General features: G+C 51.8%; 3 protein-coding genes across 6 annotated transcripts; 1 reads left to right on the forward strand and 2 right to left on the reverse strand.

Moving 5' to 3' along the window:
* Nucleotides 1–343: 343 nt before the first annotated feature.
* Nucleotides 344–13,001, reverse strand: RNF40 (ring finger protein 40). Of its 2 annotated transcripts, XM_014842380.3 has the most exons (20): nt 12,862–13,001; nt 12,537–12,733; nt 11,951–12,118; nt 11,676–11,817; nt 10,562–10,768; nt 9,884–10,005; nt 9,614–9,760; nt 9,440–9,514; nt 8,554–8,673; nt 8,277–8,456; nt 7,949–8,084; nt 6,969–7,090; nt 6,453–6,880; nt 6,249–6,366; nt 5,977–6,126; nt 5,596–5,808; nt 5,380–5,505; nt 3,999–4,139; nt 3,776–3,877; nt 344–1,605 (listed from the first exon to the last, which is right to left on the reverse strand). In XM_014842380.3, exons 2-20 carry the CDS (start codon nt 12,666–12,668, stop codon nt 1,429–1,431), a joined length of 3,006 nt encoding a protein of 1,001 aa, XP_014697866.1. In that variant the 5' UTR covers nt 12,669–12,733; nt 12,862–13,001; the 3' UTR covers nt 344–1,428. The 2 variants fall into 2 exon arrangements, with proteins under 2 accessions (XP_014697866.1, XP_070340681.1); XM_070484580.1 differs by lacking the exon at nt 12,537–12,733 and having other exon boundaries at nt 12,862–12,990.
* Nucleotides 13,002–13,275: 274 nt separating this feature from the next.
* On the forward strand, nt 13,276–17,029 carry CFAP119 (cilia and flagella associated protein 119). Of its 2 annotated transcripts, XM_014842386.3 has the most exons (9): nt 13,276–13,626; nt 13,957–13,988; nt 14,563–14,628; nt 14,777–14,946; nt 15,529–15,599; nt 15,796–15,912; nt 16,007–16,076; nt 16,180–16,263; nt 16,851–17,029. In XM_014842386.3, exons 1-9 carry the CDS (start codon nt 13,423–13,425, stop codon nt 17,027–17,029), a joined length of 993 nt encoding a protein of 330 aa, XP_014697872.1. In that variant the 5' UTR covers nt 13,276–13,422. The 2 variants fall into 2 exon arrangements, with proteins under 2 accessions (XP_014697872.1, XP_014697873.1); XM_014842387.3 differs by lacking the exon at nt 16,180–16,263 and having other exon boundaries at nt 13,295–13,626.
* Nucleotides 17,030–17,142: 113 nt separating this feature from the next.
* On the reverse strand, nt 17,143–27,654 carry PHKG2 (phosphorylase kinase catalytic subunit gamma 2). 2 transcript variants are annotated; one of them, XM_014842385.3, is made up of 10 exons: nt 27,434–27,654; nt 26,921–27,033; nt 21,927–22,102; nt 21,595–21,649; nt 20,441–20,506; nt 20,195–20,358; nt 18,267–18,357; nt 18,015–18,168; nt 17,817–17,942; nt 17,143–17,716 (listed from the first exon to the last, which is right to left on the reverse strand). In XM_014842385.3, the coding sequence occupies exons 2-10, from the start codon at nt 27,013–27,015 to the stop codon at nt 17,423–17,425; spliced, it is 1,221 nt and encodes a 406-aa protein (XP_014697871.1). In that variant the 5' UTR covers nt 27,016–27,033; nt 27,434–27,654; the 3' UTR covers nt 17,143–17,422. The 2 variants fall into 2 exon arrangements, with proteins under 2 accessions (XP_014697871.1, XP_014697869.1); XM_014842383.3 differs by having other exon boundaries at nt 27,361–27,486.
* Nucleotides 27,655–27,904: the final 250 nt, after the last annotated feature.

A 27,904-nucleotide genomic window follows, 5' to 3' on the forward strand; every position in this document is an offset into this window, starting at 1 on the left:
GACCCCATTGGCCAACGACTGCGGTGGGCGTGGCGAACGCACGAGGGAGGGGCCGGCCGGGCTGCAGTTCCGGTGAACTTCAGCCCTTCCCCGTGGGAGCAAGAAGGCTGGGCTGGCGGCAGAAGACTGACCACGGACCTTTCTCCCTGCAGACACGCTCCTCCTGGGAGCTCAGTCCAGGATCCCAGACGGCAGCTGGGTCTAAGTGTAACTCGGGGTTGGGGGTAGGCAGGAGCGGGGTCTCATCTGTGCAGGCCAGCCAGGGCAGCGGCCAGAACAGGTGTAGCAGCTAAAATCCGGCAGCATGTTTAGGGCAGGAAGCCCGGCTACTCAGACCATAAGCTGAAAGTTGGACGTTTCTTTCTTTATTCGTAACAACAGCCTATACAAGTAATTTCTAGAGCAGAGGCTGTGGGTCAGAATGGACCCTTGGACCTGTCAGCAGCTCCACCTTCCAGGCCCCTGCGTGCTGTCCTCACAGCCCACGGAGTTTGTTTGGGCAGGCAACAAAGGAAGCATGTGGGTACAGGCTCAGTCACAGGATATTAAATGACGCTCTACCTGGAATGATCGGAAGTTGGCCCAGCGGCTAGTCTGTCCCTTCCCCTCCTGGGAAGTTCCACCTCCACTGCAGTTAAGGCCACTAGGATGAAAGCAGGGTCAGGGCTGGGGACCCAGTGGAGCCTTGGGAAGCATGTGGTGAGGGTAAGTGGGCTTGGGAGATTGGGAGGGGCCTGATTAGAACAGAAACTGACGATGTTGGTTCAGCACTCCCAAGATGAGGGCAAGGTGACTGCAGCAACCACAGAGCTTCCCAAAGGAAGAGGAGAGTGCCCCCCCCCCCCCATACCTCCTTCAGCCGTGAGCACAAGAGGCAGACAAAAGAGCCCAGGGAACTGCACAGGAGGGAAGCCTTGCCCAGGCCTGGGGGACAACGGGGTAAAGAAAGTCTCCCTGGGCCCCAGGGGCCAGTCTCAGAGCAAGGGGCTGGAGACTTGGCCCACCCCTGGTCCTCACTTGAGGGTGTCTAAGCAGGTAGTGAGCCTCCTCTTGCATGGAAGGTCACAGCTGGGGAATCTCCCCCTTAGGGCTGGGATAAGCCCACAGAGACAGTTGGAGAAGGGTTAGGGCCAGCTTTCAAGAAGCTCAATTGAGTGCTCTGGGTCCCTCAGGCCTCTCACAGCAGACTTTTCCCGCAGGGTGGGTGCCCCCTAGGCTACAGCTCTGACCTTGGGGAAAAGGTGGAACTGAGTTTAGCTGATCCCAAACCCACTAGCATGCTCTGGGGCCCCCAAACCAGGTGGGGAGGGGCTGGGCCCACAGGGACTGGAATGGAGGGTGGGGGCCACTCGATGCGGGGGGTGGGGGGTGGAGGCTGGGGGCACAGCCCCCAGGGTCCATGGTGTTCCAAAGTCCTGAGCTACAGGTTCAGCTGATGTAGACACGGTGGAAGTCGTGGGCACCAAAGGCCGCGTTGCACTTGGGGCACTTCCTCTGGCGGGCCTCATAGCGGCCCCGCACGCACTCGAAGCAGAAAACGTGGAAGCACTTGGTAAGGACTGCATCCTTCTTGCGGGTGTTACAGCAGGGGCAGGTCAACCGCGCCTGGGCCAGGTAAAGGCATCAGCTTGGGAACAGTTGTGATGGTGCCCACACCCGAGGCTGACAGCAGGAGGTGGTCCAGGCTAAGTCTACCACACAGCAAACTGCAACTAACTCTCATCATAACCCTGGGAGGCGGGGATGAACACTCTCCAAAGGAAAAAACTGACGCTCAGAGGCCGAGGTCTCCAAACTAGAAAGTAGCAGTCTGGACTCTTTAACCTGGGCAGTGATGGCCAGTGGTCACGTGTCCCCTTTCAAGGCCAATGACCTACAGGCTCAGCCTGGGCTCCTCTGCCCTGGGGCTTCATCTCCAGCCTCTTCGGCCAAATCCTAATCCTGGTTTAGGCCAACTGTCTACCTTCTCAGTGCAACTGGAAATCTGCTGTCTCTACCCTCAACTGGGCTGAACCCTTGTGCTGCCCAAAGATCCTGCCATGGGTCCCTGGATTGCCTCCTCTCAACAGAGGTTTTACAAATCTCCTTTCCTATCCTGAAACCTGCCATCTGCCACCAGGTCTAAACTCCAACTCCAGATAGGAATTCCCTCAACTCAGCATTCCCCAACACTCCTCCTCTGCCCTGCTTGAAATCCCAGCCCGGCTTGCTGCCTCAGCAGTGCCCCCACCAGCATCACCTCTTTCCTAGCTCTCAGAACCCTACCCATCAGCATGTGACAGGCTCCAAAGTCTGTCTCTTCTCAAGAAACCCTTCCCTTCTCCGCCACGGCTGCCTCTGCTCCTTCAAGCCCAAAATGCTTCAAAAGGTTTCTATTCACTGACACACCCTCCATCCTCTCCTCACTCCAGTGCAGGTGGTCTGACCTCCACCTCCACCCTTGCCCAAGAACCATTCCCACCCAGACTGCCAAATCCAAGGGGCATCTCTCATCACTTGCTTCATTTGGCTTCTTGGCAGCTCTGACTCAGCTCACCCTCACCTCCTTGAAACTCTTCCCTCATCAACTCCCTCTACATCACTCTCCTTCCTCCCAAACCACAGGCTTCTCCTCCATCATTTAAGCTCTGAGGTTTCTAAGGGAGAAAAATAACCCCTGTCCTTCCTCATGCCACAGACCCTCTGTGGGGGACCAGTTATATGTGGCTTCCACCTCTGCTGACACCGCCCAGCCCCCCAAATCCCTGTTCTGCAGACCAGCCCTTTTGCTTTGAGTGCCTTCCCAGACAGCCTCCCAAGAGGTCCCATAGGCACCTCGTTCTCAACATCCTTGAACACTGTCCTCCACAGTCCTCCTAAGTGCTACTTGTTATCCAGCCAGTTTCTCAAATCAGGAACTCAGGGGTTCTCCTAAGTATCTCCCTCTCCCTCACTCCATGCATTCAATCTATCCCTGAGGCCAACTGCTTCTGCCTCCTATCCATCTCCAGAACCCATCGACTTGTCTCTGATACCATAGGCTAGATCACTATCAGTTTTTGCCTCAGTGACTACAATAGTTTAATGCATTTCCCTCCCTCTAGTCTTTAGCTCCTCTAGCCCAAATCCAACAGGAAATCAGACCATGTCACTCTCTGGTTTAAAACCCTTTGATGTCTCCATGCTGCCTAAAGGATAAGCCAAGCATCTCAAGCTGGCTTACCACACCCTTCGGGAGCAACACTGCCCAACGCCCCCAGGCTTCCCACTTACCACAAAACCCACGTTCTGACCTCCAGCACGCCTCTCTCAGCTAGGGGCCTCCACCTCTGCCTTTCCCTTTGCTGGAACCCTCTTGTCCTCATTCCTCATAGCCAACCCTGACTCATTCTTCAGGTTTTTCTCGGATAATATTCTTTGCAGGAAGCCTGTTGACCCCCAGGGCTGGTTTCAGGGCCTCCCATGAATTCCCACAGCCCTTCTGGCCTCTGCCATCACATTGTTCATCACTCAGACAGGAGAATTACTTGGCTGCCTCTTCCAACGGACTGTTAGTTTCAAGAGATCTGAGACCAGGTCTAGTTCCTAGCCCTCTCATACCTAGCCAGGCACTCTGCCTAACATGCAGTATGTGTGCAATACTCGGTCAATTGTCTGATTCTCCACAATAGATTCCATCCACTTTTTGCTATCCTAACTTATTTCTAGGGTCCCCAAACTACCCACTATAGCTCTCATCAACCCCCCATCTAAGATTCCTAGGTTGACATAGTACAACTCAGCCCCACAGCCCCACCTTGTACTCCTTGATCTCCTCCTGGAGGATTTCGTCAGCATCTGCGTAAACCTCCACCTTCCTCTGCTTCTCCAGCTTGCGACGCAGCCGTGAGATGTCCTCCTGGGGCAGGAGAGAGGCTAGGCTAAGTGCAACGGTCTTCATCCTGAACCACCCACTCCTAGGCCACATCAGTGACCCTGGACCACACTGCCTCCCCTCCCCCAGCCACCCCCAAGCACACCTGAGCCCTCTTGAGGTTGAAGCTCTCTTTCTCACGAGCAGCCCGGCTCTCTGCCAGGCAAGGCTGGATCTCTCGCAGCCGTGTCTGCACATGCTCCAGCTGTACCTTCAGGTCTTCGGCCAGCTGGGCAGCTTCCACAGCCTGAAGTGGTCAGGACAGGGAGGGGTAACATTCACCTGAGCCTTGGGAGTGAGGCATGTGGAGCCACAGATGCTTGTGTCAAACGTTCCAGTGATTCTTGCTCTTGGGATCAAGTCCAATATCTTCACTGGAGCTAACCCCGCCTCCTGCCCTCTCAAACCTCACCAGCGCCTACTCTCCCTCATTCCCGACACTTTCAGTTCCTCACCTGCATATGCTTTCTCCTCTCTGAGGCTTCACAGGGCTCTTCTTTCTGCTCCTGTCAACTTCCCAACACACATGTACATTTTCCCTGCAACTTTCTCAGCTCAAATGCCACCTCCTGAGGGAGATTCTCCTGGTTTTCTTTCCCAGCACCTTGGTTTCCTTCATAAGACTTACTGTGATCTCTAATAACAATTATTTTATCTGTGGGGTTATTGGCATGCTATGTGCCCCTCAATACTGGAAGTTCCCACTCCTAGTAGGACCCTTCTGTTCCTACGGTCTACCCAGCCCGCAGTGCAGAGCCTAGTATATAGGCTAGTATATAGCAAGGGCATGAATAATACTGCTTAAATGAATGAATGAACTGGAGAAGAAAAAACCCAGTAGGACAAAGAAGATAAAAATCAACGTTAATCTCAAGCTTTTACCATGAGCTAAACATTTCTTAGGTTTAATACAACTACATAACAGGGCCTACCACTCACATTTACAGCTAATCAATGCAGTGGTCCTGAAGTCAAGGAGACCCAGGCCCAAATCCCAGTTCCACTCTTTCTTGAGCAAGTCAGTTGACCTCCTTGAGCCTCAGTTTATTCACTTATGAAAGGCAGGTAACAATAAAAACCATCATGGGGCTGGCCCCGTGGCCGAGGGGTTAAGTTCGCGCGCTCCGCTGCAGGCGGCCCAGTGTTTCGTTGGTTCGAATCTTGGGCGTGGACATGGCACTGCTCATCAGACCACGCTGAGGCAGCGTCTCACATGCCACAACTAGAAGGACCCACAACGAAGAATATACAACTATGTACCGGGGGGCTTTGGGGAGAAAAAGGAAAAAATAAAAACAAAACAAAACAAAAAAACCATCATAAGATTATTGTGAGACTAAAGCGTGACCAAGAACAGGAAGTCCTCAGTATAGGGTCTGGAATATAGTAAGTGTTTGAGAGATGAGCTGGGCTCCGAGAGGAGAAAGAGCCAGGCTTCAGCTGTAAGCTGGCATCCTACGTTGCTTTCCCCTCCAGCCCAGCCTCACCTTCCTCTTGTTGAGCTCCAGGGCCTGGCTGCGCAGTGTCAGCTCCTTCTCCACACCTCCGAGGCTGCCCTGCAAGGCCCGCTCTTTTTCCTCCAGCTTCTGCACAGTCAGCAGCTGGGCATCCACCTGAGGGATGGGATGGAGTGGGGTGGGATACTTAGTGGTGGGGAGCCTCTGCTTCACCAGCTTCACCCTATAGGCCCAGGACAGCCATACCTGGGACTTGAGGCCAAGAACCTGCTCGCCCAGCTCATCCTTCTCCTCCCGCAGTAGCTTGTGAATCTGGTTGGCTTTGATCCGCTCTGACATCAGTTTAAAGTTGGCATCATCCTTTTCCCGCAACTGCTGTAGCAGCCGCCCATTCTGCTCCTGCATGTCCTCAAAAGCCTGACCTGTCACATCCATCTCCGACAGCAGAGCCTCTTCCTCCTGCAGGAAATGCGCAGGAACAAGATGGAAAGTGGCAGATGGCCAGGATGCCCGCTGGAAAACATGGCTGAGCAAAGAATGACAGAGTGGACCTGGGCCATCTGCTAGAAGCACCCACAGGGGGTTAACAGAATACCAACAATCAAGGGGACCACGACGGGGTTGCACCTGCTTGGTGGCACCCAACTTGCGCTGCAGATGTTCTATCTGCTCCTCTGCCTGCCGAATGCGCCGCAGGGCATCCTCATCCGCAATCTTCTTGCTCTCCCTTCGATCCCTCTCCTCCAATTCCCGGATGCGGCTCCGTAGTTCATCCACCTATGGCCACCAGAAGGAAGGAGTCCTCTTGTCATTGCTTCCTGCTGACATAGGGTTCTGGTTTGGTCAGAACCCTCTGGGGCAGCCTCTCTGCATGCCCCACAGGCCCTACCTGCCCTCACCTCAGCCTTGGCCTTACGTTCGGCTGCCATGAGCTGCACCTTATCCCGCTGCTCCTTGGGCGCTGACTTGTACATGTCCAGCAGCAGCTTCATCTCCTTCTGGCTTTCCTGGGCCTTCCTGGGGGAGGCACAGGAGGAAGGCTTGGTGAGTAGGGCTGGAGGCCACATGGCAGGGGTGGGAAGGAGACAGGAATAGGGCCTCACTTGAGCTCTGCTCGGAGACCTTTGAGAAGTTCTGACTCCTTCCTCTTGGCCTCCTCCACCTTGGCCTTCTCCCGATCAGCCCTTGAGAGAGCTGAGGCTACAGATGGGGGTCCCAGGCCAGGCCCTTCCCGCTCTCGAAGCTCCCGCTTGGGCCTGGCCTCTGGTTCTCGGCCCCGGGAGGAGGGGCCTTGGGACCCAGGGGTTACAGCCTGGGGATCTTCCTCAGAGGGGACCAGCTCCTCCTTTTTCACTGAGGTGGTAGTGGTGGCACTGCCAGGCACTGACATCATCTCCTTTCTGCCATCAGGGGCACCAACGGGGCCTGGCCCACACTCTTCTTTCCCTGGGGCTGGGGCACTGAGGCCAGAGTCCTCTGGGTGGCCCAGGTTGGGGATGGAGTGGGTAGAACCACTGGCCTGGGCCCGGAGCTGCAAAAATGGAGAGAGAACAAGGCTGAAGTGAGACAGTACTCAGTGGGGTCTACTCAAGGCTTTTCCCAGGCAGCCCCCTTCTCACCTTGCCAATCTCAGCCTGTACTTCCCGCAGCTTCCGCTTATATCGTTGTGCATCCCCCTTTAGCTGGTGGTTGTGGTTTTGGAGGCTGCTGATCAGGTGGCGCATCTCACGGTTGATGGGCCCTGGGGGAGGGTCAGGAACTAAGGTTGAACTGGCCCCTGGGTTAGGGGCCCTGCTCCTCAGTGGGGGAGGAGGTGGAACTAAAGCCATCATGCCCATTATGGAGAAGAGGAAAACTGAAGCCTTCTATACAGTGTGATTTCCTCAAAGCAAATAAAGTAAACTTGAAAGAAACTGACCCAAAAGTAACTTGACACTGCCTATGTATTTCTGCTAATGTAGTTTTTTAATAGTCCCAACTTTCCTTCCAAGAAACATATAACTAACATTCACAGAAACGTTAGTCCGCTTCTTTAAGATTTTTAAACAAATGTCACCTTCTCAGTTACATTTCCCTGAGTTCCTTATCCAAAATTGCAACACCCTTTCTCCTAATACTTCTTATCTTCCTTCCCTGCTTTATTTTTCTTGGTATATTTGTTGCTCTCTAACATACACGTTCTACTTTCTTCTTCTTTGATGTCTGTCTACCCCAACTACAACACTACTCCACAAGAGCAGAGATTCTTTGACTTTTGTTCACTGGTATAATCTCAAAGCCAAGAACAGAGCCTGGCTGATAGGTGGTATTCAACAAATCTCCATATTATGAAAGAATATCTCAAGGAGACAACATAAGGCCAGAGAACCAGAGATGGGGCCAACAGCTCATGTTCTGGCTGAGCCTGCTCCATCAGCCACCTCAGCTGGCTGTGATCCTCACTACGCCTTTGAGCCAGGTCCTGTGGTCCCTGTTTTCCACAGGGAGATGAAGCTCTGCGAAAGGAAGGGGCTTAACCTAGTGCGTCTGGATAAAGCCCCACACCAGGGCCCAGCAATTCCAGATAAGGCCCCACCTCCACCCTGTCCTCACTACATACCCGCCTGCTCGTTGGCCGCCAGGTTCTGTTCAAACTCGATGCGTAGCATCTCGTATTCCTTGCGTACCTGGGCCAACGTGTCCTCCAGCTGGATAACCTCTGTGCGCAGTTTCTTCTGCAGGCCCAGCTCATCACTCTGTGGATTAAGGTGTTAAAAACCTGCACAACCCCTCAACCTCCTGGCAAGCCCTCCACCTCAAGCCTCAGTGGCTTAGGAAGAATTTATTCCCTAGGGACCCCTGGCAGGCACACAGAGCCTCTGACACCCTTGACCCAGAAATTCCTTGACCCTAAGGGTCTGGCCCTTACCCATGTTCCATGGCCATACCTCCATGTGCTCAATGTGTCTCAGGTGGGAGTTCTTGGTGGCCAGCAGCAGCCCCCGGGCCTCGTCCAGCTGGGTCTTCACTTGCAGAGACTCGTTGTAGAGCAGTGAGAATTGGGCCTGCAGCATTCGGTACTCCCCTGTCTCACGTACCACCTCCTCAGGAAGGCTCCGCAAGGCCACCTAGGGGCAGGGATGCCCAAAAGTGATCAGGAAGAGGACTCAGGGCTCAGTCCCTCCCTTGCAGGCTCAGGCCCTCCCAACCCCAAACACAGCCCACCTTGAGGCGTTCATTGGTCCGCACAGCCCCCTGAAGTTCGGCCTGTAGCTTCTCTAGCTCTGCCATGCGGCTGTTGGCCAATTCCTGGTTTTCCTCCAACTCTGCATTCAGCATCTCAAACTGTGGATTGAGAAGGGCTATAAGAGGCAGGGCCAAAGCAGGAGGTCCGGTTCCCTCACATCCCCACCAAGATCCCCTAGACAGGGCAATGATGGATTCTGAAGCCCCAGGGACAAGCCAGACCCAACCACTCTGCTAATGGCTCCCAGGGAAGTGGGAGAAAATTCAACACTGCATAGTCAGTGCTGGGAATCAAGGCTTGTAACTGACAGGGAGTTAGGGCAGCATTCCTGGAAGCCCTGAAGAGCAAGCTGAAGTAAAGGGAAACAGGGCACAGTGACCTCCACAGCACCAAGAAAATGTGCAATGATCAACAGGTGAGAGGGCAAAGGCAGGAGGAGGCATGAGAGTGATTAACCGTACCTTCTCAGCAAGGCCGTTCCTTAGCCACCCCGCTGAGAATGCCAATGAACTCCAACATACTTCCATTTATCTATTTTCTATGCTTTTTCTTTGTGGTACTTACAACCAACTGATATACTTACTTCTTGTCAGTTCCCCCAACTAGAACCTAAGTTCTATGAATGCTTTGATTTTTGTCTATTTTTTTCTCTAACACGCCTGCTTCCCGGCACAGTGCCTAGCACTTAGTGATCAGCAATTACTTACTGAATAACATGACTGCATGAAACAAAGAGCAGTGTGAAAGACAGGGAAGGACATCAGAGACTATAGTTGAATGTCTGTCCTTAATTCTAAGGGAAATTTCAAGGGTGGGATAGACTAAAGGTTATGGGAGGGATTAGGAAGAATGAAGCCGACTCACCTTCTGCATGCTGAGTGTGATCTGGCCCCCCTGGAAGCCAGAGGAGCTCCCAGACACATAGTAGCCAGAGTTGAGCTGTGGAGAGAAGAGAGACAGACAGGTGGGAGTGGAGTGGAGAAGTAAGGACCCCAGGTACCAGCCCTGTCTCCGGCTGACCTAGCACCAGAGTCCCACCTGCTCCAAAGCCTCTGCCAGGTGTTTATTGAGCTTTTGCTCACGCTTGCGCAGCTTCTCAATGTCCCACTGCAGGTCCTCTACTGTTGTCTCCATCTCCAGCACCTTGGTCTCTGCTGATGTTACTTTATCCTGGAGCTCAGAGTACTGGGAACAATGAAGGGGGCAGACGCTTAGATGAGGGGACTTGGCTCCTTGAGATCCTCGGGTACCCATCTAACCCAAATCCTGCCCTGGTTCTAATCCCATCTCCAAAAGCCCAACTCCCACCTCCAAAGAGATGCGATGGTGCTTCTCCTGTAGCTGGGTGGCCAAGTCCTGTAGCCGCCGGTTCTCACGGCCCAGTTCCCGGGTGCGTGCCCGAGCCACCTCACCGGGGGGCTCACTGTCCCCTGAGAAGTCAGGGCTCAGTTAAGAGCGAAGTCCAGGGCAATGGGGCAAAGTACTAACTCATTCTGGAGTCTGCTATGTGCCCAGTGTGATCCACCAGCTGTCTTGCCAATTTCTCATGACAAAGCCAGGAGTCTTTATCCCCACTGTACAAAGGAGGAAACCAGCTCAGAGAGGAGAGCCATCTGCTCAGAATGCCCAGGCCAGAGTGACAGAACTAAGGCTGGGAGAAGCTGTCTGACTGCAAAGGGTGCACACTTGCTGCTATCCCTTGTGATCAGCAACTGCCACCAAGATTTGTGTAAAGAGCTCCAAAGAGGTTTCTAGCCAGAAAACAGTGGCCCCACCAGCACCAGCTCCTCCAAGCCATATCCTAGAGATCAACTCCAGGATTCAAAGCCAGAGCCCCTATCTACAACCTGACCCTTCCCCTGAGAACATGCTGATTTAGTCTTTAGGGAATTCTGGCTGCTTTTGGGCTAGGAGCATTGAAGATGGGATATCATAAAACTGCAAATGGGGATGGACACCTCTAGGGTAGGGGCACAAAGAACTAACCTCGGCTGTATGCTCGCTGACAGAGTTCCTCCACCCGGCGCTGTAGGCAGTCTGAGGCCTCTACGACACGGGACACGGCTGCTTTGGAGAACTCCATACGGCCCTGCAGCTGCAGCTCCACCTCCTCACTACTGCTGGCACCCAGTGCCACCACAAAAGCCAAGGCTGGCTCACTGAGAGGGGGCCGCAGCTGCATTAGCAGAGGCTCTGGGAGGGATGGACAGACTCTCATAAGGAGAAAAGCAGCAGTTACCACCACTCTGTAACAAGTTCCAGGCCGAGTCCTTTAACACCCTATGGCTCACTGAATCACACAACCAACGCCTTTAGTACAGTTATCCCCATCTTGAAAGTGAAACAACTGAGGTTCAGGGAGGTAAAGCAATTTCCTCAATGCCAGAGAACTCCCAAATCACTTCCTCAGGGAAGCCTTCTCTGCCTTTCCAATCCAAATGAGAAACACACACATGTGCACACACACTAATTCCCATTTAGGGGCCCCTATACTTTTTTTTTTTGAGGAAGATTAGCCCTGAGCTAACATCTGCTGCCAATCCTCCTCTTTTTGCTGAGGAAGACTGGCCCTGAGCTAACATCGTGCCCATCTTCCTCTACTTTATATGTGGGATGCCTACCACAGCATGGCTTGCCGAGCAGTGCCACGTCCGCACCCGGGATCCGAACTGGTGAACCCCGGGCCGCCAAAGTGGAACATGCGCACTTAACTGCTGAGCCACCAGGCCAGCCCCCGGGGCCCCTGTACTTTTAAGGTAAGGCTTATAATTACTTCCTCCCTGATGGCAGTAGTAGTATTTCTTGTTGCTTATTTTTGTCTCCTCCAAGTCCAGAATAGTGCAAAATACATGGTCAACACTCAATAACAGTATTTTTTTGAACTAAGTGCCAAATCATGAACTGCACTATGAACCAAGTCACTCAGATTCCAAAGCCTGTGTTCTTACCTACTGCACTTTGCCACCCAAACAGGAAATCAATTGTGTGTGTGTGAGCGGGGAGGTGGGGAATTCAGGAGCCTAATATCAAAGTCCCCTCCTCTCCAGGACCTTTCCCAGAACTTAATTAAGCTCCCCAGACCCTAGGGCTCTGGCCCTACCCCTCAGCTCCGACGTCCCTGGCTCTGTGAGAGGGGTCTCATCACGTGTTGGCCCCTCCTGGGTCCCAGGTGCCTCTGTCCCTGAAGACAGCTCCCCTTGGCTCTCATGGTGTCGGAGAAGGGCTTCCACAGTTTCATCCAACTGAAGGGAGAAAGCACCAAAAATGTTATGAATCCCTCAGGTGCTTCCCAGCATGACACTGCTTTCCCAACAATGGAGTCTGAGCATTGGCAGCTGGATAAGGCCAGGTCTTGGAAAGCAGAAGGGCATCCACCTGGGCCCAGTAGCGATTGACAATGAGGAGGGTGGCATCATCTGTGGCCTGACGCTTCTCCAGCTTCTCAATTCGTTCTCGGAGTTCATCTTCACAAGCCTGTCGCTGTTCCAATCGCTCTGCTAGTTTCTTGTTCTTGAACTGCAGCACCTTCAGGTCCATCTCCTCCTACCAAGGAAACAAAGCCAATGAGAGGATCGAGTAGGGCCCAAGAAGCCAACCACAGAGAGACAGAGAAAAGCAAATGGAATGGATGGGAGCGGGGAGTATCCCCAGACTGCTAACAGGATTTAAAGAGGCTCAGACACCCACAGAGAAAGCGTCTTGGTTGTGAGAAGGGTCACGTTCTGCTTCTGCCTCTTTCTAACTCTGAAGTCTTTGACAAGTCACACGCCCTCGGGGAACCTGTTTTCCTATCTGTAAAGGGAAGGCAGACATCGTGTCCTTGGTTTCCTTCAACAGAGTGTTCTGTAAAGGGGACCCTGCTAAGCTTGGAAGACTGGGAGTAAGTTTCCGGACTACTTGGGCGGAGAACAGAAATTGGGACTCTGGCAAGTTGTGACGCCTGGGGCAGGAGCCCACGAACCGTGGAAGAGATGCCCCCAAGACGAATGGGCTCTATAAGCGTGGTTGTGGTCTTCTCCTCACGGCTCAGCTTCTTCTCTGGGGGCCCCGAGCCCCCGTCACCGGCGGCGCGTTTGTTGCCCGGCCCAGACATGGCCGCGGCGGCGAAGAGCGGCTCAGGGTCTCCCGAGGGACGTCAGGCAGGCAGAGGCGGCACTTCTGTCACATGCAGAAAACAGAGCGCTGAGATGTGGAAGCAGCTGGTGCTCTGCAGCCCCGAGACTGCCCCGCACACAAATGCTGGATCCCGCCCCCGTTAACCCACCGCCCCCTCTCTGGGGCCTCACCTGCAGAAGGATCAGCCTCGCCCCGCCATCTTGGACTTCACCGGACGTCACCGGCTTCCCCAACAAAGAGCGCAGGCGCCAGAGGCAGTGCCGGAAGTGGCGAAACTTCTCCATTTCCGGTTTCTATTGGTCGCTCTTTGTCCCGCCTGTCGCGTCCCGTTTGGTTTGTTCCGGAACACCTCCTCTATCTCTCGGTGATTGGCCCGTAAACAGTTCCCATGGTAACTGATACTACATTTCCTCTCCCTAGCCCTGACGGCATCGTCTGCCTCCTATTAGCCATTTTGAAGAAAGGGCAGCAGGGCGGGGCTTGCAACTTATTACGCATGCTCACTCTTTTCACTGATTGGCTAGGGCCTTATACTTTCAACCTTCCTCCACGAGCTTCCTTAGCAACGGTCACCGTTGAGACGGGAAAGACGCCTCTCGCGGATTGGCTTGTCCTCGGCCTCCCGGCAGCGTAGATTGGCTGAAGCGTCGCTACAGGGCCAGGCCCCGGCAGTCGCTGCTCTAGAACCGGCTGTACGAGAACGGAGGCGGGATCGCGGGAGGAGCGACGAGATGATCCGCCAGAAGTCCAGCCAATTCCTGGGACTCAGAATGCAGTCGGAGCTGGAAGAGCCCTCCGAAGTGCGGCGGGAACCCGACAAGGACCTCAGCTCAGTGGATGAATCGGCTACGCGGATGGGAACAATTGTGCGGACCGAGTCAGGGACTGCGGCCTCGCTGGAAGCGGATCATGATCCTGCAGCCAACTTGTTCCCGGTGAGGGCGGGACAGAGTGGTCCGCTCATGAATGTTTGTAAAAGGGCTCCCCTCAGGGCGTCACCAGTCGTTATGTTTACTAACGTTCGAGACGTTTTCCTGGCTGCCTTCGTGAAGAGGCAGGGGTGTGTGACCCCGATTGTCAATATGTTCATGAGTAGTACATACGTCCTGCTGAAGCCCGGCCCGCCAGTCTTGCTCATACATGGTCCTTAAGATGAGAAGGCAAGTTAGCACGTTCTCAGGGCCGCTGGAGATTCGCGACGGGCCATGGACTAGGGGCCAGGGACAACAAAGCTCTGCCTTCCCCAATCAGCTTTCTCTCCACAGCCGCCGCTGCCCCAACCCCGGATCTGCATGTGGTGAGTGTGAAGAACTCTGGGGGAAAGTTACACTTCACACTTGCATTATTCCTTTAGTGCCTCCCCAACAGTCCTGTCAGACAGCCAGGGCATCCCCATTTTACAGATAAGACCAAGGCAGAGAGATGCAATTAGCCAAGGGACTAGAAGCCAGCTCTCCTGCCTCCCCACTCCAAAGAGGGAGTGTGGGAAGAAGGGAGCCAAAGACTGAGGATGTAAATGGAATATCATAGCCACTATGGAGCATTGTACAACTACAGACACTGAGGCCCACAGGGGGAACTTGCCCAAGGTCATACAGCAAGGGAGTGGCAAGGCAGAGACAAGAAAATTTTCCTAACCCTAAGCTTAATAAATGAAGAGGATCATGAGTTCATTTAGGCCATACCCCTTATTTAAAGATGGAGAAAGTGAGACCCAGAGAGGGAAGTGGCACAATTGCCTAAGGTTACACAGCAAGTTAGCGGAAGGGCCAAACCTCAAACTCAGGTCTCCTGGTTCCCAGCCCAATGCTTGGTCATAAGACTAATGTATAATGACCACCAACACCTTTTTTCCTCTTTTCCTGTGATAGGAAGTACCTGGACATCCATTCCATGAACAGGCTGGAGAAGACGGCCAATGTTGAGGAGATGAGGGAGTATGGGCGGGGGGAGAGCTCATGGGAAGGCTGAGTGTGGGTGGGAAGGCATGAGGAATGTTTGGCTCCAAAGCATGTGGTGCACTAGTGTGAGGTGCTGAAGTGAGGCTCCTGTTGTCACTCACTCCCTCCCTCTCTCCTCCTCAAGTGTGCTGGCCCAATTATTGAGGCTAGGGGCTCCTGAGCAGAGCCTGCGGGATGCCATCACCCTGGACCTCTTCTCCCATGCACTTATTTTCTGCCGCCAGCAGGGCTTCTCACTGGAGCAGACATCAACAGCTTGTGCCCTGCTCCAAGATCTTCACAAGGCCTGTGTTGGTGAGACAAGGCGGCTACCAGAGGATTTAAGCCCAGGGGAGAGCAGGCTGGGCTGGCACAAATGACCATGGGAAGCAGAAGTAGAGAGATTACCACCGGGAATCTTTGTTCTGTCATTACTAGCACTATTATCACACACAAGTTATTTCTCCTTTGAAATCCTCCATTTACTTATCTATAAAATAAGAATACAGCACTAACTTTGAGACTATTCTGAGAAATATATAATATAGGTAAACATACGCACAGCGCTCAATAAAATAGTTCCCCGCTTTCTTCTCGGAACTGATCTTCAGAATGTTTAACAAGAGCTGAAATTACGTACTGTTGGTTTATTGTATGTCATTTCCACTAAAATATAAGCTTCATAAGGGCAGGACCATGTCTGTCTTGTTCAGTGCCTAGAACAGTACATAATGGGTACTCAATATTTTTCAAGTGAATTAACAAATTGAGCCAGTACTTAAATCTAGGTGTGTCCACTTCTAAGGCTCATGCTCAATAAGTGGCTGTTGAGTGAGTGAAGTGAATGACTGATTATCAAGGAGGGGACTCACTGTCACATCTTGCTTCCCCTCCCAGCAACCCCCCTGGGCAACGTGGAGGAATGTTACCGCTACTTTACCAGTGTTCTTTTCTGCCATGGAGTCAGGGTCAGTTCCCCTGGAACAGGAACTTCACTCTCCCCCAAAGTCTAGCCCAATCTCCTGCCCTCTCTTACACTCATCACCGTCATCTTCCTCTGAAGGCCACAGTGGGCTCTCCCTGCTCCTGGATTGCCGGGCACTCAGAGAAAAGGCCAGGGCTTCAGGAGGCGGTCAGTCCTCTAACTCCCAATCATTCCCACAGCGGCCTCCCTTCAGTATCGACCTCTTTAAGGAGGAACAGCTGCTGGCCCTGGTAGATTATGTGGTCAACACCTACTTTCGCCACTTCAAGCTCTACAAATATGTCTTTACACCCCAGGTACTGGGCCATGGGCTACAAAAGGCTACCCCACATCTTCCCCTTTCCCTCAGTGCAGATGCCCTCCTCTCAGTCCCCCTCTTCCTCTTCCCAGGTACGGCTGGATCTATCTTTGACTTACTTGGGGCTAGAGCCACCCAAGCTCCAGCCAGAGGATGAGATGGGTAAGGGAGAAGGCTGGGGCTGGGGCTGGGGCTGGGGCTGGGGCTGGGGCTGGGGCTGGGGCCGGGGCCAAGGCCAAAGCCTCTTCCTGCTTCTGGCTTGCAGAGAAAGAAGGTGGTGAGGAAGTGGAGGAGCAGGCAGTCACCCCACAGGAGGAAGAACCCAAAACAGTGTTCCAGGAAGAGCCAAGTGAGGACCTGAAGGGGTTAGGGTCCCCTGTGACTTTGGGCAGGTGTAAAATGAAGGGTTTAGACCACATCGAGACTTCACACTTTTTGTTTTAGTCATGGTGTCCTTTCTCCACATGATTACTTATGCAGAAGTCCAAGATGACAAACATAAAAGCACAGCCACTGGGGTGAGGCAGGAGTTCCAGAAAAGGATGATTATAAAAGCAATGACAATAATAACCAGCACATACTTAGCAATACTATTGCCAGGCCCTGCTTTAAGCATTTTACATATACTAACCCATTTAATCTTCCTTCAATCCTAGGTGCTAGATGCTATGATTATCTACATTTTACACAGGAGGACACTGAGGCACGGAAAGGTTAAATCACCTGCCTAAGGTCCCACAGCTACTAAGTAGCAATCTAGAAATTCCAGCCCACCCCTCTTCTCAAAGAAGGGCTGGCAGACATTTCCTGAATTGAAGCAACATTGCCACCTGTGTAGCCCCCAAGGGCACCTTGACAGTTATGTTTGCCCAGTTAGGGACAATCCCTCAGGTCCAGCACCTCTCCTGACCTGTCCCTTCTTCCCTGCCCCTGCAGGCCAGGTCTCCGCCCTCCGAGCCTACATCAAAACCCAGCTGAACAAGGAGTTGGGACAGCTCCAAAAGCTGGTGGAGGAACGGCTCAAGGCCAGCGAGGAAAGGCTCAGCAGCAAGCTGACCACACTGGAGCAGCCTTTCCAGCTACCTGCAAGCAAAGGCAAGAACAAGACCAAGTGATCCCCAGTGTTTTCCCCAATAAAGGCCTGGGCCAGAGTGGCCCCATCCCCGCCCCACCCATCCTGAGCACCTTCTGGGATTCCCTGCTGAAGCCAGACACCAGACACAGGGCATTGGCTCTCCCTGGCATGTAGCAGATTTTATTGCATATACAGCACAGGCAGCCCTGACAAGGCCAGGCGTGGCATTCTGAGTGGCTCCTTTCCACCTCAACTCTGACTGAAAAGCCCTGGCCAGCGGGGGGAGGTGTATAGGACTGGTCCATATGGTAGTATGATCAGTGATGGGCCTGGCTGGGGAGGGGGGCCTGAGGCCAGAGCCTAGAGAGACTAGAATGATAAAAATCCTGCTCCTGCAGAGTCTTGCTTTCTGGGATCCTCCAGGGCTGAGATGCTAGCCCAGCATGAGCGTGGCCTCATCCTCGGTGATAGGAGCAGAGTCCCCCTCTTCTTCAGGGCCCACGATGGGAAAAGACCCAGGCGGCTGGTGCTGGAAGAGGGCTGCTCGGTTCTGCTGCTCACCCTTCTTCACCCAGTGCCCATAGAGCCGGAAGGCACAGCTGTCAATGAGACGCCGCACTGGCCGCAGTGCGTAAGGGTCCCTCAACAGTGCACTTTTGGTCAGCAGCCGTACACGCTGGGTGCTTAAGGCCACTCGTCCAGCAGCCAGCACTGTCCACACTGCCACCTGGGAAGGGGGGCAGTATGAGCTCCAGTGGAGCATCCACTACAGGAAAAAGATCATGAAACAGAGGAGCGGGCCCAGACCCTGATGCTGTCAGGCTTACCCGGAACCGCTGGCGGGGGGTGAGGTTCCAGGGTTGGCTGCCTTCACAACGCTCAAAGAAGGGGTGCTGGAGGGCTTGCTCAGCTGTCAGACGCTCCTCAGGATCCACCTGCAGCAGCCTCGAGATCTAGGGCAAACCCCAGATTGTGAGGGGCAGCCCTTGGGCCTCCCTCCTTGTCTGCTCATGGGCCCAGCTCACCAGGTCTTTGACGGTGTCTGAACGGTCGTCCCACTCGGGTGAACTAAACTGGTACTGGCCCTCCATGATCATGCGTAACATCAGGATCTGGCGTCGGTGCCAGAATGGTGGTGAGCCCGCCAGGAGTGTGAACAAGATCACCCCACAGGCCCAGCTGGGAAAGAGACCAGAGTCAGGCAGGACTAGGAAATGGGCAAATGCATTGAAGGACAGCACACAAAGGAGGAGGGCATGGGGAGACCAGAAACTCACAGGTCGACCTCCTTGCCGTAGCCTGGGTGAGTTTCATCCATGGAGCATTTAAGGATCTCTGGTGCTAGATACCCTGGGGTCCCACACAACTCTGGGGAGAGAGGGCTGAGATTGATGGGATGCCACCAGCCCCCTTGAGGACCCTTAACACCAGACCCCTGCTAGAGCCTCAACACTGCCAGGGCCACAAGGGTTCCCTTTCTGCTCCTTCCTGCCCTTGGCTGAGTCTCAGTACCAGCCCCTAGCCCTGCTGAACAACTCAAATACCCACCAAGGCTCCTGGTGGCCTTCCTGGGGAAACCTGATTTTTGGATTGACTTCAAGAGCCTACCCAACTGTTATCATTTGCCTTCTCCAACCCTCCAGCCAAGCCAACCTACCCACTCCTCACACAACTTGTTACAACATTTTCACATACATAACACACATGGAAGACAAAAACATAAATCTTTTCTGCATTCCTTTCTGCCCAAAATCTATTCCTCCTCCTATAATCTCTACTCTGGTCAGTGGAACCGCCACTCAAACCAAGAGGAATGAGTGGGAATATGGGATTTCTTAAAGCACATACTAAGTCCCTTGTTTAAAACCATTTCCTGGCTCCCGATTGTGGCCTCAGGATCAAGTCTAGATTCCTATAGCACAGAGCCCTCCATGACTTGATCCAAGCCTCTATTTTTAGTTTCTTCTGCCACTTCAGGCACCGATTCTTCCATCCCAGCAGTTCCCAAACAACTGTGTTCCATGGCATACTTCCCCAGGCGATCTTAACATGCCTGAATTGAAAATGACTCTTGGGAAATTCATTCCTACAGCAAGTTATTTATTGAATGCCTACTGTGTACTAGACACAGTGGTGAATTAGATGTGCCCTTACCAAGCTCACTTGTCTACCAGAAAGCAAACGAGAAATTAAATAGAGTAAGACACGTGTCATAAAGGGAGTAAATAACAAAAAGCAGGGGATCTAATGTGACTTGGAGCTTTAAAGTGAAACTTGAATTACCTAAGCCATGGGAAAGGGTGGAGTGGGCAGAGGCAAAGATGATTCCAGAATGGGGAAAAGTGTATGTGGAAGCCCAAAGGGAAACAAAGCACAGCATCCACAAGATGTGTAAGTCCACAGGTTGAGAGCATGAGTTCTGGAGTCAGAATGCCCAGCTACATGACCTTGGGCAAGTCACCCCACCTCTTTAAGCCCATCTATAAAATGGACACAGAAATACTATCTATCTCAAAGAGCTGTTGAAAGGATCTGAGAGAAATAAGCCATGTAAAGACTCAGTGTGATGGCTAGCTCATAGTAAGTGCCTAGTAAATGTTAGCTATTAGTAAATACAAAGTAGCATATTAAAGGCTCTGAGGAGTCTGACAGTTGAACTTTGTTTAGTTTTCAGTTTGCACTAGAAATATTTCTGCCATGACAAAGGTATTAACATTGGGTGAGCCTGAGTCCCAGGACACCAGGTGAGAAGTGCTGTCTAGCCACATCAGGCTCCTCATAGCACGTAAGTCCTCTCTGTGGTCCTCTCTCTGCCAGACCCCAAACATGCAGCTGAGCCCTGCTATCCCCCCCGCTCCCTCTTTTTCCTCCTGGGACAAGCCCAATTCCCAAGGCCCTGGAGCCCCCTCCTCTGTGGATTCCCCTGGTTAAATCAGGTGCTCGCTCCTTTCTCCTGGCTTCCCCAGCATGGCTCTTTGCCTGCTGTGTGCCACTAACTGCTCGTTTGTCTGTCGCCATCCTCTCCAGGTCAGGAAGCCTACTCTAAATTGCACACAAGGCTTTGTACCCAGAGGGTACTTGGCAAGTGCTCACTGACTTCTCCCCTTTCCATGGTACCTGGGACTCAGTTCTCAGACAGAGCCAACCAGCCTCAGACCTGTGTCTCCTTCCCTCCCAAGCCTCTTAGGGCACCAAGTCCCCTCACCTCGAAGCTTCTCGCCAGGTTCCAAGTGGCAGGAGAACCCAAAATCTGAAAGTCGGATCTGCATATTGTCATCTAGGAGAATATTCTCAGGCTTCAGGTCTCGGTGCACAATGTTGTTGGCATGGAGAAAGCGCACTGCTTCCAGCAGAGACCTCATGATGGACCTGGGGGAGGCGCAGTCTTCTCTGCTTCTCCCTGCCCAGCCCCACTCCCTACTCACCCCAGGGCTGCAGGCTCAGCCATTACCTGGTTTCCTTTTCTGAGAGGGCCACCTTCTCTGTGAGATAGTCAAACAGCTCTCCCTTCCGCATCCTAAGGGATAGGAGGGGTTGGGAGGTAGGTGCACCTCACAGTAGGGGCTGAGAAAATAAGCCAGTGCTCGCAGAAAATACCATGGAAGAGGCCAGTAAAGAGAGATTCCTCTGTAGACAAACTAAAGGGTCTCAAGACAGAGCACTCCAAGAGTGAACTGGATGCCAGAGGCAGTTTTGCCCAGTGGACTGGCTCAGTAGTTGAAATATCTGCATTGTACCATGAGGGGGGCTAGTTTAGCAAGAATAAGTGCCTTCTTACAGGAGGTCCTTGTTTTCTGAGAATAACTACTCAAAAAAGCCCTTTTTAAGTGAATCTACTTAGACTATGGGCCAAAATTTCGCAGTTAATAGTGGCCAAAAACGTTGCATAGGACTTTATTTTGAATTTTGCTTATTTTATCTTGCCTTTAAAAAGTGAGGTTATGATTGCAACTCTGAGTCAATCCTTGAAATAACACGTTGTTTTAGGGAGTATGATTGTTCTGCAAAGTTGTGTGATGGTGTAACAGACACTCCCTCCCTCCTCTCTGACTTTTGCAGAGGGTCATTTCTGTATTCACTTTGTGAATTTTTTCCAAGGACCTCTCTTAAATATTCAGTATTTGACCCATTCTCCTTTGAAGTTCCTTTGCAACTGGTTTGTATTCTATTGTATAACATATGGCATTCAGGTTCACACTGGCCAGAAAAAAAATTGATGGGCAGAGACAGACACCCATGTATAGGGTGTTCAACAATGGGAGACTGGTGAGTGAAAATCTGTTATAAGTGGTCAGCTTGTGGATGAACACTCCCTCTTAAACAGCCTTTTCTTCCCTGTTAAACTTATAACCATAGGGAACTGGGACAATGACCCCTTGGGTCACGAAAACCCTTTGTATTTGGCTGGTCACTATTACTCTTGAAGAACTTGTCTCAATCAGGGCACCTAGTGAGAGGGGTCAGAGCCATGGGCTAGCAGGCAGGCCCTAGCTGGAGCAGAGGAAGGTGTGAGCAAGGTGGTCTTCAGCCCACTGTGGTGTAAGGCTGGGGCCATGCAGGGAGGTGAGGAGGAGTCTTCTCAGATCGGGGCAGGGTGATACTCACAGGTCAAACACCAGGAACATGAAGCTAGAAGACTCATAGGAATCGATGAGAGTGACTGGGGAAAGAGGCAGAAAGACAGAGATGGAAAAGAGCAGATGCATATTAAAGGGGCTTTCCACCCTAAGACAGCAGTGGGCTGTTACTGGGAAGGAAGGAAAACCAAAGGAGGCAGTAAGTTACTGCCTCCTACCAAAAGCTGACCACACTTTGAGGTGGAGCAGAGCCAGGAGGAAGGGAGCAGAGTCGCAGAGGCAGTGTTGGGGGAAATGGGCTGTGGGCAGGGCCAGCAGGAGGTGGCTGTCAGCTAAAAGGAGCAGGGAATGCAGCCTCACTGATGTGGGGGTGGCCGGCGACCTGACGAAGGATGTGCGTCTCTCGCCGCGTGGCTTCTCGCACCTCCTCCAGCTGCTCAGGACTCAGTCGCTCAGCTGTCACCTCCATGATCTTCACTGCAAACTCATGGCCAGTAGCTCGATGAACACAACGGCGGACCACAGAGCTCACTCCTCTGCCAGAGTTAGAAAACACATGAGTCAGGGCCTCCTGCTCTCTCATTTCTATGCAGAGTGGAGCCTCAGGATCCTTATACCCACTGTGCCAGGCCCATCTGGACAATGAGGCAACCTTCCAAGGAGCTTACCCTGGCCTACAGTAGCTTCACAGTAACCTCAGCAAGCAACCTGGGTATCTAGCAAGGTGCAACACAAAGCTCACAGGGAAGGCAGGGAGGGGTCAGGATTCAAATCCAGTTTCTGCCACCTCCTCCATAGATAAGCCTAGCCAAGTCTTTTCCACATTGAGTCCCAGAACCTGTTCCTTGCCCTGGAACCCCACAAGGAGAATGTGGGCAGAAGTGATCTAAGGCTCCCTGCATATTTACTCACGCTTCCCTAATTACCCCACCCAAATTCCCAAATTCTCCTACAATACCTCAAGTGTAGAAGGCTCCAAATAAATACTGAGCCGTTGGCTGAAAGACCAAAGTTGAGAATTAGGAGACCTTGATATAGTCGCCAAATTTGCCACTAATTAACCTCCAAGTGACCCACTGACATAAGGTCTCTGGGCTTCCACTTTGCCAGCTCTGAAATGTGGTCAAAAAAATCCTGAAGGGATGTTGAAAGACATTAATGAAGTAAACATGGGAAAGCCCACTTGGCATCATAAAGAGAAAGGCCTAGACAGGGATTTCCTTGCTTGGACTCTGTCACCAACTCTATATGACCCTACAAGTAAGGTCAAGCTAAGGTGCAAATCTCTTCCGGATCTGGCTTCACACAACATTTTGTAGGCTGGTTTCCTGGCTGCCTTTCACATAACCTTACTGCTGTGCCCTTGAGGCCTCTTTGCCCTCTGGAATGCCTGTAGCCCACATCTCTGGTTCAATCAAGGGATGCAAACTATTGACCCTCTGGCCAAACACAGCCCACAGATGTGTTACATTTTGGTCAGTGCATTGTTCTTTACAAATCTGAACCCTCCAACTGCCACGATACTCACCACTTCCTACTGTCCTACTTTTGGCCACTTCTCAATTTTAATTTCCTGCCCAACCACTAAGGGCATTTCAGTTTGAGGCCCCTGGTCTAATTATTACTCATCTTTTAACAAACCTGAGACTCTGTTGCAAGCAGGAGACCTCTGCCACATGCATACAACATTTTACAATTTCAGGGGGTTCAAAGACCCTTTGAAGCCATCCAGCAAAGAATTCTTGCTTTAAGGCCCAAAGTAAATGCTACCTCCACCAGCTCTGTTTATTCTCCAGCAGGAAGGGGCCACTCCCTTCTCTGGCGTCCCACAGCATTTTACCTGTAAGAGCATTCACTCTCAGTTAAGCCTTCCTACTATGTATCATGACTATCTATGTGGGAAACCCAGGTCTTTGGACTCAAAGTCCAAATTCTTTCTACTGATACACCCCAGTACATTGTTCTCTGACCACCCCTTAAATGTTAAGACTTCCCCAGGATCCCACCCTTGGCCCTGTTCTCAGGCTATATATACTCTCCCTCAGTAATCTTATCCACCTCCATAACTTCAAACTTCATGCTCAGATGTCTCTCTTAAGTGTCAGGCCAACATGTCTTACTGAAAATCATTTCCTGAGGTTCCTAGAGACATCTCACATTCATCATAACCACTGAACATCTCTTCTTCCCCTGAAACTAGCTCCGCAATCTATATTCTCAACCTCAATTAATGGCAATGCCATTCAATCAGACTCCCAAACTAGAAACCTTGGTACCATTTTTGGTTTCTCCCTCTCCTTCACAATCCACCACATCCTACCAGTCCAGTCCATTCTTTATACCTCTCAAATGTGTTTCCTACTACTCCACTCCCACAACCACAATAGCCTCCTCACTGATCTCCCTGCTGCCAATCTCAGTCACTGCAACCCATCCACTACACTGCTTCTAGAATTAGCTTCTTCAAACAGTGCCCATCATGTCATTTACTGCTTAAAAACTTCCAGCTTAAATTCTCTACTAAGTTCTAAGTGCTCCCTCATTCCTCAGTAGGTCCCCTAGAGCAAATGTCTACTTTTAAATGACACCTAATACTTTCAACCTTACAGTTAACTGGAATGCACTCAAAATTTTTGTTTTCTTTCCATACTGCATCCCTATTACCTACAGGATAAAAATCAAATCTCAATTTCTTCACCTATCATTCAAGGCCTTCACCAAATGGTCTTTTTTCAGCCTCATCTCTGGCTATAACCCTGCTATTCAATTTTTGTTTCAGTGACACACAACTTATCACCAAATTCCAGAATGTGCCAAGCTCTTTTAAAGCTTCAGGCCTAGGGGCCAGCCCTGTGGGTGAGTGGTTAAGTTCGTGTGCTCTGCTTCATGGCCCAGGGTTTCCCCGGTTCGAATCCTGGGCGTGGACATGGCACTGCTCATCAAGCCATGCTGAGGTGGCATCCCACATGCCACAACTAGAAGGACCCACGACTAAAAATATGCAACTGTGTACCGGGGGTCTTTGAGGAGAAAAAGGAAAAATTAAAAAAAAAAATCTTTAAAGCTTCAGGCCTTGACACAAGAAACTGGTACTCTGGGAAAAATAATTTAGTGGGAGCGTGCAGGTAATGTACTGTGCAGGAAAAAGACAGACGAGCGAGACAAGGGAAGATGCTACCACAGTAATCACAGAATGAGATAAGGACCCTACCCTCTGATCTGCCTTCTCCCAAACTGGCCTTTCTGTGGCCCTCGGCAGTGGAACCACTGTTCTTCCGTAAGGGTTCTTAGGGTCCCTGGTGAATCCTCCCTTATCTAGTCCCGAAATCCCACAGCATCTCAGGACTTGGATCTCAGCTCTCTCCACTTCCCAATACTCTCTCTCCCTGTGACCTCCATCCAGGCCCAGGGGTTGTAAATGCCAACTATGTGCAAATGACTCCTGTTACACTGTCTCAGGCGTTGATTTCTCTCCAGAATTCCTGATTCCAACTGCCTTTTTGACATCTCCATGTGATATCTAAAAGGAGTCTGAACAAATCTAATGGTCACACCCCTGACTGCTTTCCCAGCCTTAGCAGATTTGTTGCAGCAGACCGTGCCAACCTTCCAGAAGCACATTCTTCTTGTGTTTTTCTTTCTAATTCACAGATGGCAGCTCCTTAGTCTCCATGGCTGTCTCTTCCTTCTCTAACACCTTAATGGTGACATGCCCCAGGGCCTGAGTCTAGGCCCCTTTCACTTCTCTGTCTATATTCTCTCCCTAACTATCTATATGCCACTGCTGCTCAAATTTATAGCTCTAGCCCAGCTCTCTCCCTTGAGTTCCAGACTCTTATACCCACTTGACAGCTCCAGTTGGGTACCTCAAACTTAACATCTCCAAAATGGAATTCTTGACTTGCTTGCTGCCTGCCCCGCGCCCCCCATCCCCAACCTGATCCTCCCTCAGTCTTCTTCTTTTCAGTAAAGGCTACTCAAGCACTCAAATCCAAACATCAGAACTTAATCTTGTTTTCCTTCCTTTCCCTCGTGGTCCATATCCAAACCTTCAGGAAACTGTATCAAGTCTCCCTTCAAACTATCATCTAAATCGATCCAGTTCTCTCTCTCTCTACCACCACCACTCTAAACCATCAACATCTCTAACCTGAATGAATTAGGCCTCTGTGCTTCCATTCTTGCCCCTCTCAAAATCCATTCTTTACACAAGAGTCGAATGATCTTTTTTTAAATGTAGTAACACACCCGTATTGAGCACTTACCATGTGCCAGGAAGTGTTCTAAGAGAATCATATTAACTCTTTCCATCCTCACAGCAACCTACAAGGTAGGATCTATTTTTATTCCCAATTTACAACGGAGAAAGTGATGCACAGAAAGGTTAAGTTCCTAGCCCACAAATCAGAAATGTAAATCAGATCATGTTACTACCCTGTTTAAGACCACCAGTTTCACTAGAATATAACTTAAATTCCTTATCACGGCCTAAGCCTCTACATATTCTAACCTCTATTTACATCTCCAACTTCATTTCCTCCACCTCTTCCCACCCTTACACATTCAAGCCACTATGATCCTCTAGCTATGGCTGGAATAGGTCGTTTCCTGCCTTACGCCTTTGCTCTTGCTGCTCCCTCTGCCCCTAATATATCCTTCCTCAGCTCCTGACCTGTTCATTCTCATCCTTCAAGTCTCAGTTCCATTAATTACTCTTGTTCCATCACCTATTTTCTCCCTAGCAGTTGTGTTGAGCTTTACCTTGTTTACATGTTTATCGTCTGTTTCTACCACTAAAATACAAACTTCAGGAAAACAGAAACCTTGTGGGTCTTGTACCCCCGGTGCCTAGCACAGTGCACCCAGCACACTGTACCTTTGACGAGTAAATGTATCTGCCACTGCCTGGACAGCTGAGGCATTCCTTCTATTCTCCCTATGCTGAACTTCTTACTCATCCTTCAAGACTCAAATACCACCTCTTCTGGGAAGCTATGATTTTCTGAGCCCCTATAGCACTTTTTACACAGCCCGATACTTTTTTGAATGTTCATGCGTTTCTTTTAGTCACTTCACTTGGAGAACCTCCAAGGCAATAAACATCTTTTCTACCCTCTACGTGTTTAGCTTTGTGTCTGGCACACGTGTAGGTGCTTCAACGATGTTTGCTGAACACGTAAGTGAATAAATCTGTGTAAAAATGGGGATGACCCAGAATAAGAGTCTAGTCATCAATGTTCCTCCACTAACCACCGACCCTTCCCATTTAGAACTATCCAGCTCTCAGATGGAACTGTGTATCCTGGCTAGGACCCGACCTCTCTGGATCTCCGTTTCCCTGGCAGTGGCCTCACCTGCCAATGACGTCCTTAGGGTCATACTTCTGGTAAAACTCCTTGGCTGCGGCCCAGTCAGGCAACTCATCTTCCGGCCCCACGTCCAGCGTCATCCTGAAGGAGGTGGGGGCCTGTGTGGAGGAGACGGAGGGCAGTGAGGGCAGGGAAGCCCACGGGCTCTGAAAGGACGCACATCGCGGCTCGCGGAGGCGCAGTCCTTGCGGTTGGGGCGCCAGGATCCTGGGGGATGGGGATGGGGTGGGGGAAGGACTGGGACTAAGGAGACTCGGCGAAAGGGCCTGGGGGGCGGGAGGGTGGCAGGGAAGGGGACGGGGCGGGGGGGGGGGTGGGGGAAGCGTGAAGGAAGAAGGGAAGAGGCACACGGGCAGGCGGCTGTTGCTGCGCAGGCGCACTTGGGCGGACCCTGGGACGGGGCGCGGGGTCTAGCGGAGGCTCACCCGTCGGGGCGGAGAGAGAAGCCAGGGTCGACGCGAGGCCGTTCGGTCGCGGGTTTCGCCTCTAGTCCCTTACCTTATTCTCGCGCGGCGCCGGCAACGACCTCAGGCCCCGCCCCCATCCTGTCTGCCAATGGCTGGCGCCGCCTGAAGACTGGGTTTCAAAAACTCTTCGGATTGGAAATTGGTACTCCAATAAGAAGCCGAGAGTCTCGAAGTTGGAACCGGCATTGGAGCTCCGAGTTACCCGAGTCTGCGACGCTAAGGCGGAGCTCCAGATGCGGCCAGTCAGCACACGGCACCTGCTAGGGACAGCAGAGGGCGGAGCTTGTTGACTAGTGTGGTTGGGGGGCCTGGGACGGGACCGGGAAGTTGTTTATCGGGAAGCGTGGTCGCTGGGTGGCGGAGACGCGGGACTCCCTGCTCTTCTGATTCCCGGGTTTGGGCACGGCCCCTCAGTCTCCTCCCAGCATCCCAATCTGAATTCGGCTTTTAATATGAGCAGCCTGGTCCAAAGCACCTGCCTTGAGGGGCAGACTCCAGCCCT

The sequence above is a fragment of the Equus asinus genome, chromosome 14 (genome assembly GCF_041296235.1).
Source record: "Equus asinus isolate D_3611 breed Donkey chromosome 14, EquAss-T2T_v2, whole genome shotgun sequence".
Classification (NCBI taxonomy): domain Eukaryota; kingdom Metazoa; phylum Chordata; class Mammalia; order Perissodactyla; family Equidae; genus Equus; species Equus asinus.

Coding starts and splice junctions, on each gene's coding strand:
- RNF40 (XM_014842380.3), bottom strand. CDS start 12,668: ATGTCTGGGCCGGGCAACAAACGCGCCGCCGGTGACGGGGGCTCGGGG. Junction 10,006..10,561: donor TCAGCGAGCATACAGCCGAG/GTTAGTTCTTTG, acceptor CTGACTTCTCAG/GGGACAGTGAGCCCCCCGGT. Junction 5,506..5,595: donor TTCTTGGCCTCAAGTCCCAG/GTATGGCTGTCC, acceptor CCCATCCCTCAG/GTGGATGCCCAGCTGCTGAC.
- CFAP119 (XM_014842386.3), top strand. CDS start 13,423: ATGATCCGCCAGAAGTCCAGCCAATTCCTGGGACTCAGAATGCAGTCG. Junction 15,913..16,006: donor AATATGTCTTTACACCCCAG/GTACTGGGCCAT, acceptor TCCTCTTCCCAG/GTACGGCTGGATCTATCTTT. Junction 16,077..16,179: donor CCAGCCAGAGGATGAGATGG/GTAAGGGAGAAG, acceptor TCTGGCTTGCAG/AGAAAGAAGGTGGTGAGGAA.
- PHKG2 (XM_014842385.3), bottom strand. CDS start 27,015: ATGACGCTGGACGTGGGGCCGGAAGATGAGTTGCCTGACTGGGCCGCA. Junction 22,103..26,920: donor CCTAAGGACGTCATTGGCAG/GTGAGGCCACTG, acceptor TAACTCTGGCAG/AGGAGTGAGCTCTGTGGTCC. Junction 18,358..20,194: donor ACCTGGCGAGAAGCTTCGAG/GTGAGGGGACTT, acceptor CTCTCTCCCCAG/AGTTGTGTGGGACCCCAGGG.